This window comes from Girardinichthys multiradiatus, chromosome 20, assembly GCF_021462225.1.
Source record: "Girardinichthys multiradiatus isolate DD_20200921_A chromosome 20, DD_fGirMul_XY1, whole genome shotgun sequence".
NCBI lineage: Eukaryota > Metazoa > Chordata > Actinopteri > Cyprinodontiformes > Goodeidae > Girardinichthys > Girardinichthys multiradiatus.
Window position 1 is genome coordinate 24,107,799 of NC_061812.1, and position 21,551 is coordinate 24,129,349.

Here is a 21,551-nt window from a genome sequence, read left to right on the forward strand (position 1 = left end):
TGCTAAGCATCTCTGGGAACTCCTTCAAGACTGTTGGAAAACCATTTCAGGTGACTACCTCTTGAAGCTCATCAACAGAATGCCAAGAGTGTGAGGAGCAGTAATCAAAGCAAAAGGTGGCTACTTTGAAGAACCTAGAATATAAGACATATTTTCAGTTGTTCCACACTTTTTTGTTCAGTATATAATTCCACATGTGTTAATTCATAGTTTTGATGCCTTCAGTGTGAAGCTACAATATTCACAGTCATGAAAATAAAGAAAATTATTTGAATGAGAAGGTGTGTCCAAACTTTTGGTCTGTACTGTATGTATATGTGTGAGTGTGTGTATATATTATATATATATATATATGTGTGTGTATATATATATTTATTTAAAGGGAATGTCCAAAGAAGAATAGTAGAAATCTAGTGGCCTTTAAATGGCTCCTCATTGGGTCTTTCAGTGGGATAATGATATATTACTGTATCAGCTGTTGTGATTTTGTTTTTTTGTTTTGTTTTTTAAAGCGACTTTTATTGTCATCTTTGCGCTGCTTTCTTCCACCTGTGCCAGACTTTATTTGAAATATTTGTTATATAACTCATAGTAAAAATGGATCATTTAACCGACTTATATTTTATCTAAGAAAAGCAGTTCTAAGATAAATAAATGTATTACTTTACCATGACGAGTCTTGGCCACAGAATGTCCACCTGACTCGGTAAGCACACAGTATTTCATACTTGGATGAAGTGTGGCAAAAAGGTTTTAAGATATAATGATAAAAAGGTTGTATTGATATTGTTGCATAGTGCACACGGAGCACTTGAATCGCCCTCTTTGCGATCACATGCTTTGTGTTTTACTCCTGGTTTATAAAGCCTCACACTGTGAGCTTTTATAGTTTTCTCTGTTGCCAGATGATTGACTTTTTTCAGTTGTTACATTTTGATGAGGCTATTGATTTAAAGTGAGATTAACCTCATAGTAGCAAGGCCAATACATAAGAGTGAGTCATTTCTTTCACTGTTGATATAAAAAGTATATTGCGTCGAAGAGCTTTCATCTTTGAATCAAAATATCTATTGTGCAACAGTGCCACAGGCAGTTAACTGGGCTTCACACAGTTTCCATTTTGTATAAGCTGCGTCGTGGCTAATGTCTTAGTGAGCATGAATCAAATGGAATGGAATATACTGAAAATTTATGTATGTAAACAAAGCCTTAGTAGAAACTTTGCACACATAAGGCTTTTGTCTGAAAATTGTAAACATTTGCTCCACGTTATATAAATCCTCAGTGTTGTTATGATTGGCAAGCGGTTTTAAATTGTGTCATAGTATTAATGTTTCATTTATTTGGGCTATATCCCAGGATATGAAATGTTGTGGCATTTCTGATGCAGAAATATTATTAAATCTATTGTCCTAGCTGACAAAGTTAATCCTGCTTGCTAATGCAGTCATTAGTTTTACACGCAGCTTAAATGTATTGTATAATTCAACCCAATTCAGAGTTTTAAAGTCCACAACATTGCAAATTATGTTTTGCAAGATTTTGACATTTATCTTTCTACCAGTGGCTAGATACTGTGCCACCAGAAAGTATTCCTACCCCTTCACTTTTAACACCTTTTGAAATACAGACTTCTAAAACTGTTGTGAGCATAGTTGGTTTTTTAATCTACACAAAATACCCACAATGAAAAAGTGAAAATATGTTTTTAGACTTTAGTGTACATTTATGAAAAACACAAATATTCAAGCCAAATAAGTACATCAGCATTCACAGCCTTTTTCTGTGACGTTAGAAATTACATCCAGGTACATTAAATGTTCACTGATCATCTATGAGTTACTTCTGCCTTGTCTGGCAGCGGCAAAAAACATACTCAAATATATTTCAGAATAACTGTAATGTAAAAGTGAAAAAGGTGCGAATACTTTCCAATGGCAGTGTTTGATTGATTGTATTTTTAATCTTCTCAATGATCGTGTATCTGAATAATAAATACGTTTTGCAGATACCTATACGTATACATTTACACCCTCTCTGTGTTTACCATTTTCTGATTGAAGTGGCAAAATAATCCTGGATCACACTGTGTTTTTGAAGGAGTCGAACACAGTCTGTTTAGCTGCAAGGTGTTTATACATAGCAAGACATAAAGCCACCCTTGATTCCTCCGTTTTTTAGTGACGAGGAGTTCTCATATCTCTTTTATGAGCTCATAGCAAAGTTGTCCTATATCTGTAGGGAATGAGATCATGAATATTGTGTTAACCCAGAAAAGTTAAAATCCACGCATGCCTTCTTGTTCCCCTGATCCCCCGGCTTTTGTTGTTGCGTTGGCCAATTGTAGCCTGGAAGAGATCAAGGGGACCCCTGTCAGCTGTGGATTATTCCTTTGTAGAAGTGCCACTGTAGGGGATAGAGGATTAAAAGAGCAGAGTGAATAGGGATTGTACAGGAAGTTATTTGGCTGTATGTACTGCTCATGAACCATTAATATGAAGTTAAAATTATATTGATTACTGTTTATTTTATTCGAACACAATCTGCAATGATGCACATTAACTTGGTTCTAATTTTCTCATTTAGTTTTAGGGCCTGTCGTAGCAATATCATTCCTTTGTATGGATAGCTGAGACTGGGATTACCTGCACTCAGTTGATGCATTTCCTTGTAATTTCAGCTAAATTAATATAAATAAATCTTTGTTTGCCTCTTCAGCATTTTTCCCTGTATACTGCTGCAGCAGTAATAGTATTTTTAACTTACAGTAAAGTAGAGTTGAGTCCCTTAGATAAAGGTTATCCCCGTCCATTAGCCTACAGCGTGGGTGATCTATATTATTGTGTGTATCCTGTTTCTTCTGCAGGAAGCCATGGGCCACGAGGTTGGGCAGCCTCTTACCCAGAGTGTGCTGCAAAGAACCAGTCACCTGTGGATATTGTAGATGAGCAAGCTTTGGTGCTGGACGAATACCAGGAGCTGGAGCTTGACAAGTTCAACATTGAGTCGTCCAACCAGACCACCATGAAAAACACTGGAAAGACAGGTGGGGATCTGTAATGGTCAATAATGATTACTTGTGATTAAAATATTTTAACTTATTCTAATTTGAAAAATCACTTTGTAATATGAGACATTTTTTAAATATAAAATCCTTGTGATATACCCGTTCCTGTAAAAATGACAAAATTATGTTAAAAATAGAAATCATTTTGAAATGAATAAATTTTAACAAGAAACTATTAAAAATAAATTAATCTGGAAAGCTTTATTCACCAGCAGCCAGTGGTTGAAGGGTGCCCTAGGCAGAATTTCATTTAGGGGCCCACCTCCAGTAAAGCCCACCGGTCTTCACAGCTTCATTGGCCTTTGTTTTACATTGCCAACAGTGAAATCATTATAGCATTAAGCCGACTCTGTTTAAGCTGCTTTAAACTTCTACTTTTAAATTTAGTAGAAGATTGATAAAGCTACGATGTACAATTCAGCCCAAAATTGTTACTACCGCCTGTCAGTTCTTTTTATTTAAACAATAAGTTTTTTTCTGTCTGGAAATAAGTCGGGTATCTCTCAAAGGATTATAAAACAATGTAAAAGGAGTGTGAATGTATCTGTTTTTATGTGTATTTCAATAAAGTGGTGTAGTTATTTATTCCAATTTCAGGAGTGCACAAAATCACAAATGTGTCACCACTGACATCCAATTAGATTAATACATTTATTTTTTATGATGATGATTGTATTGTTGGCCAGGTATAGGATTTTTGAGATGTATATTTATTATGAGACCCACTGCCACTTCTGTTGGACAAATTAATCTTTGATTTTGCCCTTTACCCAAAGTAAACCATCTTTCTCAAAAATATCTCATCTCTCAAAACAAAATAAAAACAAGAGATTGTGATAATTTACCTTAATTCCTGTTCATTGAGATTTTCAGAAATCATCATAAGGTTCAATGCTAATGTTAACTACAGGACCATGTGAAGATCTGCATCTGGCAAGCTTTAGACTCCCTTTAACCCATTGGCTGTATGATGTCACATAAATCTTCTTACCTAAAAATCTTCTCCCCATTGTTCTTCAGCAGAAGAATAAACAGGAAGTAAGTTCATACTCATACACAAACACAACAATTTGTTATTAGAATGCCATTGATACCTTTGACACCCATGTATACCACAATAGTTTTTTTAAGCTCAAACTTATGATGTAATGCTGCTGTTGTATTTACTGATTAGTGCTTATCTGATACCCTCGCATATCTATATGACTGCAGCATTTTAAACTATTTTGAAAATAGATGTTACTAGATTTCTGTCACAGCATGTTACAGAAAAGCACAATTATGCTCAGTAAGCGAGACACAGACACATTCGTTTGCTATATGATTTGTTTGACTGAAAGAGGCTTATGAGTTGTTTTTATCCGCTTATTATTGCATTCGTTGTCCTCGCCCTTTGCTCGTTTCTGCCTCTTTGTATGCAGCTTGCAAACCTTGTTTATGGACACATTTGAAATCTCACTCAATTAGCTACTATTTCAAATCACTGCCCCATTTTCTTTTCTTTAATTCAACAAATCCGTGGACCACTGGTTTGAAAACTCTGACCCTAATTGATCTGTCTGCTTTTGGCACCGTTCCTCTCTCAGAACAGTGTCATCATTTGCGTTTGATCATAATGAGAGTTGTTAGTCTCCATGACAACCAAGGCCACTGACACAGCTCGGCAATGCTCCAGGCTGCTTATTTACAAAGTTAGAAGTAACATGACTTAGGAACATTCACTACAAGAGCGGGTTTTAAATGGCTCTAAGTACCGTGAAAGTCAGGAAAGTGGAGTCGCATTACCACAAAATGGTGCACAGCAATGGCTTTTTGAAAAGGTCAGCTTATAATGCAACAAACTCACATGACTGTATTTTGAAATTGATTTACTATTATTTTGACTTGAGAAAGGAGTATCCATTTCTTTTTTTCTTTGATCTTTTGTATGGGGGGGCAGATGCTTTCACACAGCACTGTTCATATTGCAACTGTCAGCATGAGAATTGAGAAATATAATGTAGGCTACTCATTAAACAGCGGGGCAGTGCTACAAACACGTGACCCATTACTGTATGAAGGTCAGCCTACAAAAATAAGTGTTAATCAACCTGCCAACCTATCCCATGGCTCCAATTGCAGGACACCTTAACCACAACTGTGACATTTCTAATTCTCTTATTCCATTTTACAAGCAAAGCGAGACTACATGACCTGAAATTATGTATAGCCTAGCTGAAGCAGCTAAATGCTGTGCGGCCTCTGCAGGTTAATTTCCTGTCACATTACTGCTCCACTCTCTGGTATCGCCAAACATCTATAGCAGATTGTATCTGTGGCCGTGACTTCCTTGAAATAATTTGTTATATAGGTGGCCTGCTTGTGGGATTTATTTTCTACAGCACAGTGGCTATTTTTTAAAGGTGTTATCACCTAAAGTGAGGACGATCATGCACTATATTTCAAAAACTATTTCCATTATGGGAGAAGAGGTGGAGGTGGTGGAGGAGTATAAATACCTCGGTGTTCACTTGGACAACAGACTAGAGTGGAGATGCAACTGTGAAGACATCTACAAGAAGGGACAGAGCAGACTGTACTTCTTGAGGAAGCTTAGGTCCTTTGGTGTTTGCAGCAAGATGCTGCATATTTTCTATAAGTCTGTTGTGGAGAGTGTGATTTCTTCTACCATCATCTGCTGGGGAAGCAGCATCAGAGGCAGGGACTTAAAAAAGCTCAACAAGCTGATAAAAAAGGCTGGCTCTGTTCTGGGGACTCCTCTGGAACCTCTGGAGATCTTTGTGGAAAGACGGATTCTTCATAAAATGAAGAACATTATGGAGAACTCTGAGCATCCTCTTCATGAGACTGTCCTACAACAACAGAGTGTCTTCAGTCAGAGGCTTCTTCAGATCTGCTGTAAGACGGAGCGCTACAGGAGATCCTTCCTGCCCACAGCCATCAACATCTACAACGGCTCTTTGAAGAAACCTTCATAATATGAACTATAACAACATTTAATTTCCCTTTGGGATTAATAAAGTGTTTTTGAATTGAATTGAATTGAATTTCGCCACATGTAGGATTCTGGGTTAAAATATGAATTTCCCCCTTTATATTATTGGCAAACGGTTTTAAAACAAGTTTTAGCATTCTTTTCTTAAACTGAGCTTGTCTTTATCCTTTGTTTTACACATCACAGTGAGTTACTTTTGGATATTTAGTTTGTTGTTAATATTTCAAGTTGCATACCAATAATAGATTTGGGTGGTTGGATATTGTCTAATGCCCTTAATGCACACTATATATTTTTACTGTTTGAGATGCTAAAGCTCACAGAACGTTTTGGGGAAATTGTTATAATAGAAAAGAAAGAAAAGAGTTAGGAAGATGTGAATTAACTGTAATATATAACATTATACTATTCAGCATTTACATCACAATTACATGTTTCCATGATGGGTTGTAGCTTGAATTCCCTGTATTATCTCCAAATCACGTCTGTTCCGTAACAGACAGGTTTAAAGCTCTTTAGGATAAAACAGAACAACTTTGCCACAATACTTTAAGCTTCCTGTTAGCTGCAGAAGTCTCACCCTCTGTTTACAGTAGCTGCCTTAATGACCAGCATCAATGGCTAAGTAGAAAATACAGTGTAGTTTTTTTCTTCTTCCAAATCAATTTTTAAAAACCTCACTAATAGTATAAATAGAAGAGTCTTCTTCCCTCGGTAGAAGCTTCCACACCAAAACGTGTTGTTGTTAGTGCAACTGGTTAACGCTTGGATATGATCTGTTCAAGGTTTGTGAAAATAAAAAAGAAATCACAGATCAGAGCTGGTCAAATGTAAAATAGTCTGTTTCTCATCCCCAGCTGAGTTCTAGTTTTTAAAGATGATGTTAAGCTTTAATATGTCTAAGCACTCTGGCCATCAGTTTGTGGTTAAAGTAGTGCTGTAAGCTCAGCACTAATGGCCTCTCATTTATCTTACACCACTGATGTCTTGAGCAGCTCTACTCAACCTGCTGCATTTTTCTGCCTCATACTGTTTTTTTCCTATCAATATCATCAGTATTGTCATGGCATTGTGAATTCCTGCTCTTGGTCACGTCTCTCAAATGAAAATACATTTAAAAAGGGTGAGACATCTTCAATAATGCATTTCTATCTGTTGTTCTGTCGCCCTGATTGTATTTTAAAACCTTTGCTTTGTATCTGTTCTTACACATCTTCTGCATCCCTGTACATACTGGGGAAATTGATTCCTCCTCCCCTGTCGCTCTGCCTGAGGTTGAAGCTGATGCATGACTTGACCTGACTTGTTTTTGATGTCCTAAAGGAAATGCCTTGTTCTCAGGAGCCACCATGTTCACGAGCCAGCCACCAACTGTGCCTCTTTCCCATTTGGGGCCGATCCTGCAGAGTGCTGTTGCATGTTACAGCCTTTTCTCAGAAAACTGTTGCCTGCTGAGTCTAAGAACTGAACGATGAAAGACTCATAGAAAACGCTAAAGTTTCAAGTCAGGAAACCCAACAACAAGACGATGCTCTGCGCAATCAGTTAAAGTTAAATCACTCAGTTAAAACCAAAAGATAAAGATTTGGATGAAAGTTCATCATCTTAAATGACTTTTTAAAACATATTTCATTTTTACAATATCATATATCTCTGTGGCAGAAATATTTTGTGTGTTGCAACATTTTCAAACCAAGCAGAACAAAAGAACTCTCTAAGGGTTTAAGTTGCTTACTGAATGGTGATATTTTGAGAGGTTTTTTTCTTCTTGCATTCATACCACAGGTATGAACGTTGAGATGGAGTAACGGCCTTCGGGTGGATGTCAATCGATTAAAAATAACATAACTTCAGCATTAAATTTAAGCAACATAAACCCAAGACTTCGATCCCGCCTCATTTTTCAAGGTCTTGTTTTTCATTTGCTTTTATTACATTGCTGACTTTTTACTAGTGTTTCAAATTTTTCCTGTGTTAACAGTTCCCACAATGCATCCATATGCTCAGAAAAATAACTGTGGACATGTATTTGTAACTAAGATGTCAGTCACTCTTAAGCCGCAAAAGAAAACATTTCGGAGTTGACTCGCACTTTTGCATTTTACACTCTAGACTCAACTTGGCTTCACGATTTAGGACTCAAGACTCATAATTAAACTATCTATATTTAACTTATCTTATATAATCCGTTATGAAAGTAAGCTATAAATGTAGATCATTTGAATAAATAATTAATGTTACCATAGTGTTTATATTGACGTTATTACTGTTCCGTACAGTTCAGACCATAGCTCTGAGATTCTCTTCTTAAAGGTGTGTTTGATTTATTCAAAATGGAACGTTTGCAGATTTAGGGCCATTATTGGCTCATGACTACCTGTTAATCTTCGCTGTGGCATTGAAATAATTAGAAGTCTCTCAAACTGAATTCTGTATAAAATGATTATGGGTCATTTCTTTCTTAAAAAGAAACCCCACCGTCTTTACAAAGACACCGTATTCAAAAATAAAACAAATTTCTGTTTGATTAAGACATTTGTCAATAACTGGTGTTAACCTATTTTTATTAGTCTTATTTAAACATAAATGCATGTGAATATTTTAGTGGGATAAATATTTTACCTTATTTAAATTCTAAATAATTCACCACAGTTCATATCAGTGTTTTACATAAATTGAAAGTTCTGAAAAAGATGATGGTAAATGTGCAACAACTTGTTAAATTAGTCTTAATAATGATTAGAATTCATATTTGGCAGTCAAGAGCATTTGTATGTAATGTGAGAATGGTAATTTCAAACATTAGAGACTTGAAACTTGGCTTAGGGTGAAACACTCGAAGCTTGATACTTTGCCTTTCAAAGACTCCAGACTTTACTTGGACTTGCCCTTTTAAAAATGAGAGACTTGGACTTGCTCTTTAATCATTTGATACATGACTTGGACTTGCTCCTATATACTTGAGACTTGACTTGGAATTGGCTGAAGGACATGAAACTTGACTTGGACTTGCCACTCAGAGACTTAAGAATTGACTTGGACTTGGCAAAAGTTGTGAAACTCGACTTTGACTTAGCCTTTAAAGATTTGAGACTTGACTTGATTCGCCTCTTAAGAATTTCAGACTTGTCATGAATTTCAGCTGAAAGAGTTAAAACTTGACTTGAACTGGCATTTTGAGGACTCTAGACTTGATTTTCATTTTCCTCTCGAGAACTTGAGACTTGTCTTAAATTCTGGGCGAAAGACTTGAACTTGACTTGGACTTGCCTCTTAAGGACTTTAGACTTGACTTAGATTTGCCCCTTAGGGACCTGAGACTTGAGTTGTACCCCTAGGACGAAACAGTTAGATTTGACTGTGAAAAATAACTTAGTTATAAAATTACTTGACTTCCATCCCGCCTTACAGTAACGCTGGTTTGACCAGTCAGCATACAGCTGCATCACAAGAGCTTCGATTCTTAAGTAGGAGCCAACAATGGAAAAATACCATCTAAAACCTGTCTTATGTACTAGAACAAACATGAAATGCCTCTGAAAGTTACAAGAACTATAAAAGGTTCCTGTGTAATGAAAGAGTCTTGTGTGTTTTCCTAACCCCAGATCACCGATGCCACTTGGGGGTGTGCCAGAATTGAGTTGTTCAAATCCGCCACAAAGGGGCTTGAACATCACCCGAACTATTTAAAAGTCAGCTTTGTAATTAAAAGCTGTGTGAACAGATCTTAAAAAGTTCATTGCGATTGATTACATGGCGTTCCCTTGTGCCTTGGCTTGCTTTGAGATTGGGCAGATTGGCTGGCATTCCGGCAGCATTCCTCAACAAAAACACGTCTCTGTAAAATTTCAGGCAACTTCAAACCAAATTCAGCAGGAATGGGAAGCCTCCAGAGACATTTGCATTGATCAAGGATTTACTTTCACACACACTCCCCTTCTTTCACAGGCTGTGATTCAAGGTCTTTTTGGCTTAGCTTCTAATTCCTCCTCTGCTGTTTGAGGGTTCACACACATCCAGGGCCGCATTTCTAATGAAACTCCCAAGGCCAGCCAGCATCTCCATTCCTTGGCTTTTCTTTTGTTGCACACAGGATTACCCTGCTTCAACAACAGCAGAATCAGGGATTTTTGCTCTATTGCAAAGGAGTTGCACAATTATGATAATGTGATGGATAGTTATTTCCTGACCTAATGCTTTCAGTCTGAAAAATCTCCTGCATCATTTTGTCGTCTTCATGCTGTGGGCCTTTAGCTTAAGTAGCGCTGGCACGTTAATGCTTCTGGCAGATTCTTTCTTGCCTCGTGACAGGAGCTCAGCTCATCCCTCATCACACAAGGTTCCTCTCTCCTCAAATCTTCTTTTCTCTTCTCTTTGTTTATCAAAATATCACACCTATTTTCATCTCCCGATCTGTAAATCTGTTTGAGTTATTTTGAATTCATTTCATGCCTTTTTTTCCCAAACGTATCCATTATTCTATCTGTTTACTGACAGTATGTGTTTTCTTGTTCACACACTCAATCCTCCCTAGTTTGCTTTGTGTTATGATTAAAAGTGGGACGTCCTCATTCACAGGCTGACTAAATCCTCATGTAAAGCGAGGGATCAGCCGACAGAGCACCAATTATAATCTGGCTAATGATGTCAAATGCAGATGTGGTAAAAAGGCTTCTAGATTCATCTGATCTCAGTCAGGACAGCAGCGGGATTATAAAATGCTCTGGTCATGTTTCGAAAGACATGGAACATTAAAGTACACATAATACTGGTGTGAACATTAAAAAGATATAATATCAGGCCACATTTCCTATTGAACACATGTAGAAGTGCCTACAGGCAAGACACTGAACCCCATCTTGCTCCTGTCAGGCGAAAGTCTTGAAGCAACTCATTTGCAGTCGGGATCGTTGTTCGCCACAATGATCTGTAAAAATTTTACATTTATATTCCGTTCATACTAAATGTGTATATTCAGTTCCTTACAAAAGTATCAATAACACTAGGAATCTTTCACATTTTGTCATGTTATAGCCAAATAGCTCATTGTATTTTGTTGGGATTTTATGTGATAGACCAGCACAAAGGGGTGCATATGTTAATGTGAAGTAGAGGGGAAGTCATGCATTGTTTTCAGAATATTTTACAAAAAATGAAAATTGTGGTGCGCATTTGTATTCATCCCTTGTTTCAGTACTTTGTTGAACCACCTTTTACTGCCATAATAGCTGCAGGGCTTTCAGAATACGTCTCTTCCAGCTTTTGGAATACCAGAGTTTAAAGATTTTACATAGTCATCTTTGCAAAATAGCTCAAGCTCAGTTATACTGGATGGAGAGTGTTTGTGAATTGTAGTTTTCAAGTCTTACCACACTTTTTTTTAGGTCTAGACTTAAACTGGACCATTCTAACAGAGGATACTTTGATCTAAACCACTACATATTAGTTCCAGCTGTATGCTTAGGTTTGCTTTCCTGCTGAAGGTAAACCTCTATTCAGCCTCAAGTCTTCTACAATCTCTACCAGGTGTTTTTCCAGGATTGTTATAGGGGTATTCATGTCATGTTGATTTGCAGTGTTAGTTTTCCTACCTATAACATTTTGTGTCTTAGTTAAAAAGTTTTTTCTCTCTCTTTATCATCTGGATAGAGCACCTTCCTACCACATGGTTTGTGGCCGAATACAAATTGGACTTGGTTTTCTTCTTAAAATCACTTTCTTCTTCCCACTCTTCCATAATAGCAGCCTTTTGTGGGGTTCACAACTACTAGTTGCCTTTGAATCGATTTCTCCACCTGAGCTGTGAAGTCCTGCAACTACTACAGAGTTTCCTTGAGCCTATGAGGTGTTTCTCTGATTATGCACTTGTTGCCCAACTTGTCATTTTAGATGGATGACCATGGTCAGTTTGCAGAAAAGCTTTATTTCACTGAGAATAAATTACACAGCATAGGACTCTATTTATTAATTACATGACTGCTGAAGACATTTGATTTGCACAAGATTTTATTCTTGGGGAATTTAAGTAAAAGGGCGTGAATACACATGCATGCAACACTTTTCAAATTATTTGTAAAAACAGTTAGAAAAGCATGTATCGCTTTCCTTTCTCTTTATAACTATGCACTACTGTTTTTGGTCTCTCACAAATATTACATTATGAATACTCTTGTTTACTCGTTGTTCACTGATGTTGAGTGAATGTTTTTTTCATGAACTCTACCTTCATTTCTGAAATGCAGCAATATCGAGAGTTGTGTTGCCACTTGTGTATTCGGTTCTCTGATTTCTCATCTGAATGGTGGAAACGTGTTTTTTTTCCTCACCTTACAGAATAGTGTAGGAATATATTCTCATTGCAACCCCCTGGGAACTAAAACACAAGCTACATTACAAACTGAATAGAAAAAGCAAGCTGACAGAGAAATGTATCATACCAAAGAATAAGAAAAATCAGCTCTATTTAATTAGCCTTTTTAGTGTGAGACTAATCAGTTTTCTCAAAATATGTCTTCTAATTCCTGCTTGAAATAAAACTCTGGCTGTTCTCACATAACAGAAGGACTAAATATGGCTTCCTAGAGACTTGTGTCTGTTTTCTCGCCATGTATTTCCAGATTCTTTTCATACCTTTGTCAAATGGTGCTAATGTGTAAGAGCTTGCAGGTGCTGCCTGTGGTAATGGGAATCTGTAACAGAATGTCGTGTCTATTATTATGTCGGACCCCATTTGAAAGCACTCTCAGCAGTGTAATTCAACAGGATTATCACCGCTATGATTCCATTCATTGTGGTGTGCTCAGGAGTTATATAAGGTAACACCCCCATGAGCAAACAGTGACCGACTCTCACTGATTTTCACGCAACCCTCAGTCACGGTTGCCCATTGTTTCTTAACCTAACCCTGTTCTCAGTCATCTAATCCGTGGAAAGCATAACATTGCAAGTTCAAACACAACAAAATTGAGCTACAATTGCATCACAAATGGACAATTTGGACTTGAACTTAATAGTTCCAAGCGTCTTTGCACTAACCAGCGTGAAACTGTGAACATTCAAAGAGCCAGACCCGGGCTTGCTACAATGTGTTTTTTGTTTATAGCAGGGTTTATACAGGATATTAAACGCTATCATCTGTTCGGACTGAAAAGCAGGTATTGCTCAGGCATTATAGACTTTTCCATTCCTTTCCACCTCTCCCTGATCTCTGATCTTCATCATCTTGTCTACATTTCCAGTATGTCCTCTGTGTTGTCTGGAGCACCAGCGCTGGGCTTCGAGTCAAGTTCAGACCAAAATCATATTTATCTTACTGTTAGGTCTAGAGATCAGGCTATTCCCGTCCGCTGATGTCTCTTCTCATATTGAATTGTGATGTAAACAGCGATGGCATGCCATGAGTGGATTTTTTCAAATCTAATTATATGAAAACAAAAAGATCTTGGGATTTTTTTTTGCATCGTATCTTTCTAGTCAGTGCCAATGTTTATCTAATAAACCATATGTGTTATATTAGCGGAGGCTTTTTCTGTTCCTTTGTTTTTTTAAAGCCTGGGAAGTTTTTACGCATTGGGAGTCACACATGTAATTACCCAGCAGTCATCTGTAAGAAAATGAAAAATGACCAGATATCAACTGTATGTTTGCTTATAATCTTTGCTTTGTGCTATTTTTGAGGCCTTATATAAAGTATAAATGCAATGTCAATACATTCAGAGGCAGCATATAATTCTACCAACTGAAATAAAAAAATGATTGAATGTAAAAATAAATATATAAATAAATCCCCAGACAATTTCTTAGACCAAGCAGTGGCTCTTAATGATCTTCCATGAGAGAAATGTGAAAAGGCCTGCTATTCTGCAGAGGCAGAGGAGCGGCATTACAGCCTCGTAAAAAGCTGCCATGTAGATAAAGATCACAAGGCATCCGGATGCAATCGAGTCTTCCTTACAAGTCGTGCAACAATTAGAGAGATGGTGGCTTTGACTGAACCTGTGCACTGCACTTCTCGCAGTCAACCGGGGATTTCATGGACACTGGGGGGAAAAATGTTAGTGCTCTCTGAATAGCACATCACAAGCATTTTTGTGGAGGTGCATGCCACTAATGTTACATTTAACGATTTCTTCACACAGGCTTAAAGACACATACCATGTCAGGTTTCTGGCTTTCCGCAAGGGTTTTTTTGCCCCCATGGGTCCTCACTTCACACAAAGTTAAGAATATTTGAGATTCGACAGCCTGTTATGCCATTTATACCGTGAATGGCACTGGGAGAAAAGCAGATTGATCCTTGAATGTAGTGGGTAAAATAAATTTCTTTTTTTTTTTTTTAAAGTAAATGTTCTGTAGGGAACAAAATGTTTCCTCTAAATTCAGCAGCATAAATTTCTTAAAGCATGTGGTATTTTAAACTGTTCCTTTAAAAAGTGTACACTCCCCTATTAAAAACAAATTTTTGTAACCTGCTAAATAATTTCAAAATCTTTCCAATTTTAACATGACATGTTGTGTACAGTTTGCTATGAAGCCCCTTAAAGATTCTGGTGGAACCAACTGCCTTCAAAAGTCACATAATTAGTAAAATGAAGTACACCTGTGTGGAATCTAAGTGTCACATGATCAGCCATTATAAACACACCTTTTCTGAAAGGCCCCAGAGGCTGCATCACCACTAAGCAAGAGGCATCACACCATGAAGACCAAGGAGCCCTCCAAACATGTCAGGGAGTTGTTGAGAAGTACACGTCAGGGTGGGGTTATAAAAAATATCCAAATCTTTGATGTTCCCCTGGAGCACCATCAAATCAATCATCTTCACATGGGGAAACATATGGTACCACAACAAACCTGCCAGGAGAGGGCCGGCCACCAAAACTTACAGACCAAGGACCAGGACAAGGAGGGCATTAATCAGAGAGGAATCACAAAGACCAAAGGTAACCCTGAAGGAGTTGCAGAGGTCCACATCAGAGACTTGAGTATGTCCATAAGACCACGCCATAAAGCTGGGCTTTGTGGAAGAGTAGCCAGAAAAAAAGCCATTACTTATAAATAAAATAAAAGGGCACGTTTTCAGTTTCCTTATAGGCATGTGGCTGACTCCCCAAGTGTGTGGAGGAAGGTGCTCTGGTCAGATGAGACTAAAATTGAACTTCTTGAGCCTCAAGGAAAATGCTGTGTCTGGCGCAATCCTAACACATCGCATCACCCCCAGAACACCACAGTGAAACATGGTGGTGGCAACATCATGCTGTGGGGATGTTTTTCAGCAACAGAGGCTGGGAAACTGGTCTGAGTTGAGGGAAAGATGGATGATGCTAAATTCATGGATATTCTTGAGCAAACCCGTGGCAGTCTGCTGTGATTTGAGAGCTGGGATGGAGGTTCACCTTCCAGCATGACAATGAACCGAAACATACTGCTAAAACACCATTTGATTGGTGTAAGGGGAAACATTTAAATGTGTTGGTATGGCCTAGTCAAAGTCCAGACATCAATCAAATTAAGAATCTGTGGTTTGACTCGCTATTCATAATCAAAAATCATCCAAATTAAAGAAGCTGGAGCAGTTTTGCCTTGAGGAATGGGCAGAAATCCCAGTGGCAGGATGTGGGAAGCTACTGCAGCTGTAATCAGCACAAGATGTTGCTCTGCAAAGTACTGACTTTAGGGGGGTTGAATAGTTATGCACACTGAGGTTTTCTGTAATTTTGTCCTATTTGTTGTTTGCTTCACAATAAAAAAAATAAATAATACATATTCAAAGTTGTAGGTGTGTTGTTAGTGATAGAAAATGTGAAAATTAAGTTGTAATTTGAAAGAACTAAGGGTTTAAACAAAAATAAGCAGCCATTATCCTGGGATGAGCTTCTTTGTTAATTAAATACAATACCACTTTTTAATTTCCTTCATGCTGCCTTTCTGTGAGTGTGCTCAAATATCCGTCTTTGATTCAATTTCTCCATCCCTCTTTGTCTCCAGTCGCTGTGCTTCTGAAGGATGACTACTTTGTAAGAGGCGCTGGACTGCCAGGGCGCTTTAAGGCTGAGAAGATGGAGTTTCACTGGGGCCAGAGTAATGGATCAGCAGGCTCTGAGCACAGCATAAATGGCAGAAGGTTCCCCGTAGAGGTAAAACGTCATGTTGCTACACACAGTTTGACAAATGTCCAAGGTTCAGCACTGAAGGTCAGCGCTGAATCGTTAGTGCAGTGTTCTAATAGATTATAACTTAATATAGCTCCTAAACTATTTAATTAATGAACCCTAAAGTAAAGGTTAAGGGACGCTTTGCCTTGTAGATTTAGCTGAAAGTTTTTAGTACTGAACTCAGTGATGCTCTAAAAATGTTGGTATTTAAACCCTCACAAGATCAGGGATGTCAGAACTGAGAATATCCAGATGCCTTTCACGGTTGTATTTCTTCTCCAAAATACTCGACTGTTTGAACTTTGGACAAAATCCATTAGGGAAGAAGTAAAGTAAAGAAAATCCATTTGACACAAGAAATGTGGTTATTTTTATATAAATGATTAAGTGATAAATAGCAGAAACAATAACTCTTTGTATTCATTTGTTTTTTTAATTCACTTTTATTTACACAAATAAAACACAAATTGCAGATCTATGCGCATCTCATTAAGTTAGAATATTTTCATATGAATGTAATTTATTTTAGTATTTCTGCTCAAATAGGGAAACTTGTACAGATTTATCACTAACAGAGTGATATATTTCAAGTATTTCTGTTCGTTTTGATGGTTACGGCTTAGATCTGATGAAAACCCAAAATTCAGTTTCGGAGAAAATTTGAATATTATATCAGACCAATAAAAAGGATTTTTAATACATTCGTGGGGATATTCATGGGGAAGGCTGCTGACTTGAAAGTTGTCCAGCAGCCAGTGATTGACAATGCTGCAGGATTTTATATTGTGATCTAAAATCATTTTCCTTGCTCTTTCTTTTTTGTGTGCGCTCCCTGCACTCCCAGTGACCTTTAACATTTTGGGACTATAATCTGCATGTCAGTTTTAGGCATCTACCGTGGTGAGACTCCATCCAACACGATGAATATTACATTAGCATGTAAAATGTAAACTCATGACTCTTGGAATGTATTAGCCAGAAATTGTTGCTTCCCAAATCATAATCTATCATACTGTGAGATCGGTATGATGATATATTTGCAATATGGAGCCTATATTGACACTCTCTACAAGTGGGCCAAGCCTGAAAAAGGCAAGGCAAGTTTATTTGTACAGCACATTTCATCAACAACACAATTCTAGGTGCTTTACATGATCAAAACAAAAGAAAAGAAAACACACAGAAAAAAAGTACATAGCATTGGCATAATAAATGAAATAAAGAAAAGCTGGATACTGATACTGAAACCTATTATGTTTAACAGTCAAAGGCAGCTCCAAACAAATGGGTTTTTAATCTTGATTTGAAAGAACTGAGAGATTCAGCGCTCTTGCAGTTTTTTTGGATTTCTTTTGTGGTTCCAGTGGCCTTTATTTTTGTTATTTCTCAAAAGTAGGCAGACATGAATTGAGGTGAAGAAAGGGGGAAGACTTGCAGCACTCACAGTGGCTGGGACTTGAACCAGGGGACAGACGCGTCGAGGGCTGAAGCCTCCCTATACAAAAGTCCTGAGCTCTACTGCTAAGCCAGGATTGCTTCCCAGCGTTCTTTCAGTTTTCTGTAAGTTTGTTACAGGTTCTTGGAATTTAAGAACTAAAAGGGGCTTATCCATGTTTGGTTCTGGGTATGCAAATTAGACTTGAACCAGAAGACCTGAATGATATGGGAGGTTGATACAACAACAATGAATCTTTAATGTATTTTGGTGCTAAGCCACTCAGTGATTTATAAACTAACAGAAGTATTTTAAAGTCTATTCTCCGAGATACAGTGAGCCAGTGTAAGAACTATAGAACTGTGGTGATGGGATCCACTATCTACGTTTTGGTGAGGACGTTCTGGGTCAGCTGCAGCTGTCTGATTGACTTTTTAGGCAGACCTGTGAAGACACCATTGCAGTAATCGATTTGACTAAAGAAAATGCATGGATTCATTTTTCAGGATCAGGATGTGTGTCATTTGCGTCTTGTTGCTTGTTATGATCTGAGCTAGGGGAAGCATGTAGATATTGAAAAGGAAGGGCCCCAACTTGGAACCTTGGGGAACCCCGCATATGATTTTTGTCAACTTTTATGTAAAGTTACCTATTAACACGAAAAAGTCACTGTCCTTTAAGTAAGACTCAAACTAGTCAAGTACGGTACCAGCAAGACCGACCCAGTTCTCCAGTCTCCATTTATGTGGATGTCATTCAACAACTTAACAAGGTTTCTATGAAAAGAAAGTTTAGTTGAAGGAAAGACTGTATTAGAAAAAACATGTTCAAACAAAGCCCAGATAAAAATTTAAAGAAGATTCACAAAGCGTGAACTGCTGCTGGAGTTGCTGCTTCAAGACCTCACATACAGACGTATTCAGGGCGTGGATTACAACTGTTGCATTCCTTGTCTTAAACTACTGCTGAACCAGAACATCATCAGAGATGTCTTAGCTTGGCTAAGGAGAAAAATGGCTGGACTGTTGAAAAGTTGTCCCAAGTTCTCTTTTCAGCTGAAATTGAATTTAGCATTTTATTTGGAAATAAATGTCCCAGAGTCTGGAGGAAGGTTGGACAGGTACAAAATCCACATTGTTTGAGGTCCAGTTTAAAGTTTCAGTCAGTGGTATTTTGTAGGGGCACCTGCTGGTGTTGGTCCACCTTGTTTAATCAAGTCAAAATTTAGTTACCACAGCTATCTACCAGGAAACGTTAGTCAAGTCAAATATAGCGTTTTTCAGCAACAAGGCACTCAAAGCCTTTCATGCTTTCCTCGGCTGACCAGCTTATGGAGATGCCGATTTTATCTTCCAGCAGGACTTGGCACCTGCCCACACTGCCAAAGATACCGAAACTTGTTTTACAGTCATTATGAAATCATCTTGCTTGATTGGTCAGCTAGTTGGCCTGATGTAAGCCTCATAGAGAAGAGGAACATGAGAAAAACCCGATCCAACAATGCAGACGAACTGAAGGCCACCATTAAAGCAACCTGGGCTTCCTTAACACTGATCAGCCTGATCATCTCCATGCTCCGCTGCACTGATGCAGTAATTGATGCAAAAGGTGTCCCCACCAAGGGGCCGTCTAATTCTAATGTCACTGTGTGTTTAATGAATCCGGATAATTTGAGTTTCATGTTTCGAACTGAATAAAACATTTTTGTAATGATATTCTAATTTATTGAGATGCACCTGTATATGGCAAAAGTTTAAAAAAAGCTGTTACTGGACTAAAATATAATCCATATTTACAGAAGGGCAATGATAATCAAATTGTTAAAAGTTGTACTGTTTAATCGATTCGTAGTATAATTAATAAACAATGGGGTCCACATCTTTTTATTTTCTAATTTCACCATTTTTAAAGGGTTATAGTTAAATTACCAGAAGACGACCTCATGCAGAATTGAGCGAAAATACAGTCCACAGCTATACCCACTTATTTTCAACAGCACATTTTTGTATGGCACAAGGGTTTTATTGCAAATTGGGTTTATGGAATTTTAAAAGATGTGGGAATTTATCAGACGGGGAGGCTTTTACAGGAATCACTCAAGCTGCAGCATACAACTGACTGAGAAACGGGAACAGATTGCCTGTAATAAAGGGAAAGCAACAAAAATCATCAAAAATTCTGATAAAAGAGATTTACAGGGTATAAAGTCCTGAAACCCTCAGTTATGATTTATTCTGAATAATGGATTAAAGTACAAATCTCACTGTTTTTATGTCATGCAGGGAATAACTTCTTAGTGCCTTTCATTCCTTTTTATCATTTACAATACCACTTCTTTTCACTATCTAAATTGAATTATAAAATATATTATACATTTTAAATTCTGCAGGATTGAAGTCAGTGTCTTTTTTTATACAATCTTATATAAAAGCCTAATTAATTAGTATACATTTAATAGTGTATAAAAACAGGAAATTGCTGGTTTTCTGCTTCCCCATACTGAATCCAAACACCAAGCTAGCAGCGTCTTTCTGTTTGTTTCTTGGTCCTCTTCTTTGGAGCCTTCTCTTCCACCACAGCTTTTGATGCTGAATGGCTGGGTAATTAGATTTATTTTTGCCACATCATTTTGTGTTCAGCCTAGTGTTAAAGGGCACTGGATTATATACAGCCATTATAAAGCTGTTGTGCATATGGCGCCTTTGATGGTGTGCTTCTAAATAATATGATGGAATTTACTTTAATGGCCAATTTGGGATGCTGTTAAGAAGGGGGGGGCAAAGAGAAGTAGGAAATTATGCCCTCCAGGTTCATAATTCATAGATGTGAAATGTAGATTTTTGTTGCAAGGCGTGTCTTTGTGTGTAGACCAAGGTTTCTGCAGTGACTTCTCAGTGAAGGAGCGTGGATTCCAAAGCTAATGTGCTCCTTTGGTATAAATTAGCAGCATTATGCATACCTGCAAAGGGGTAGATGTCGAGGCTTAAATAGTTCTGCTCATTTTGAGAGAGGGGGGAGAGAAAAAACTGCACACTTTTTATGTATGAGAGAAACAAACAAAATTTCACTTTAGGGTGATCTCTGCGACGTGTCTTTTTATAGCCGTATAGGAAATGTGTCTAAACAGCCTGAGTAAGCTGTAACACCTGGACACCATATGCTGCAAATGACTGCATAGAAACTAGTCAGCAAGCAAGTAGAAGAAAGGAAGCAAGCAGAAACACAGAGAGGAGGGTGAATGACTCAGACGGTCAACTTTTGCCTGCTTTAGATACAGCAAGCCTTGACCAAACATGCTCTTTTTTTTTTTTTTTTAAGTTGATACAATGTTTTAAGGTTGCAAATATCTAGTCAATAAATCCTTGGGTTCTTTGTCATCCCTTCTAATAGAACTGGACCAAATTTGCATTTCTAGAACAGATAACCTAATTGAAACATTTTTCAAAGCTGAAGGGAGATGGGGTTATGTTCAGAGATTAGGACTTAATGATTATCTCACTAATAATATACAACTCACTTTATACCTTCACACAGATTTTCCCAATTAATTTTCTTGTGTTCCTGTTTGGACCAGTTAAGTTGAATAAAATAACATTTGAAAATGTTGAGGATTATGACTCTGTGATCAAACCAAAAGAACTAAATTATCTACAGCTGGCAGATGTAATTTACTGGAGTCCTAGAACCACATTTCCTTAGAGTAGAATATAGAAACTTTGTCGCTGGTTGTCAAAGTGGGTAGGAAACGTCCCTCTGGTATAGAAATAGAAATATGCTTTATTGTCCCACAGTGGGGAAATTCAGGTGTACCAGCAGCGAAGTATGTGGTAAATGGAAGAATTTAGATACACACAACGGTAAAACTTTTTAAAACAAACAGGAAGAATAAGTGACTGTACA

At 37.6% G+C, this 21,551-nt stretch overlaps 1 protein-coding gene across 1 annotated transcript in view; it reads left to right on the forward strand.

Annotated features, from left to right (window-relative positions):
- The window catches only part of LOC124856368 (receptor-type tyrosine-protein phosphatase gamma-like), a 176,313-nt gene that overhangs the window by 97,163 nt on the left and 57,599 nt on the right, over nucleotides 1-21,551 (forward strand). The window contains exons 3-4 of the mRNA XM_047346722.1: nucleotides 2,867-3,046; nucleotides 16,050-16,198. Coding sequence (XP_047202678.1) covers nucleotides 2,867-3,046; nucleotides 16,050-16,198 — 329 coding nt within the window. The remainder of the gene's footprint in view (nucleotides 1-2,866; nucleotides 3,047-16,049; nucleotides 16,199-21,551) is intronic.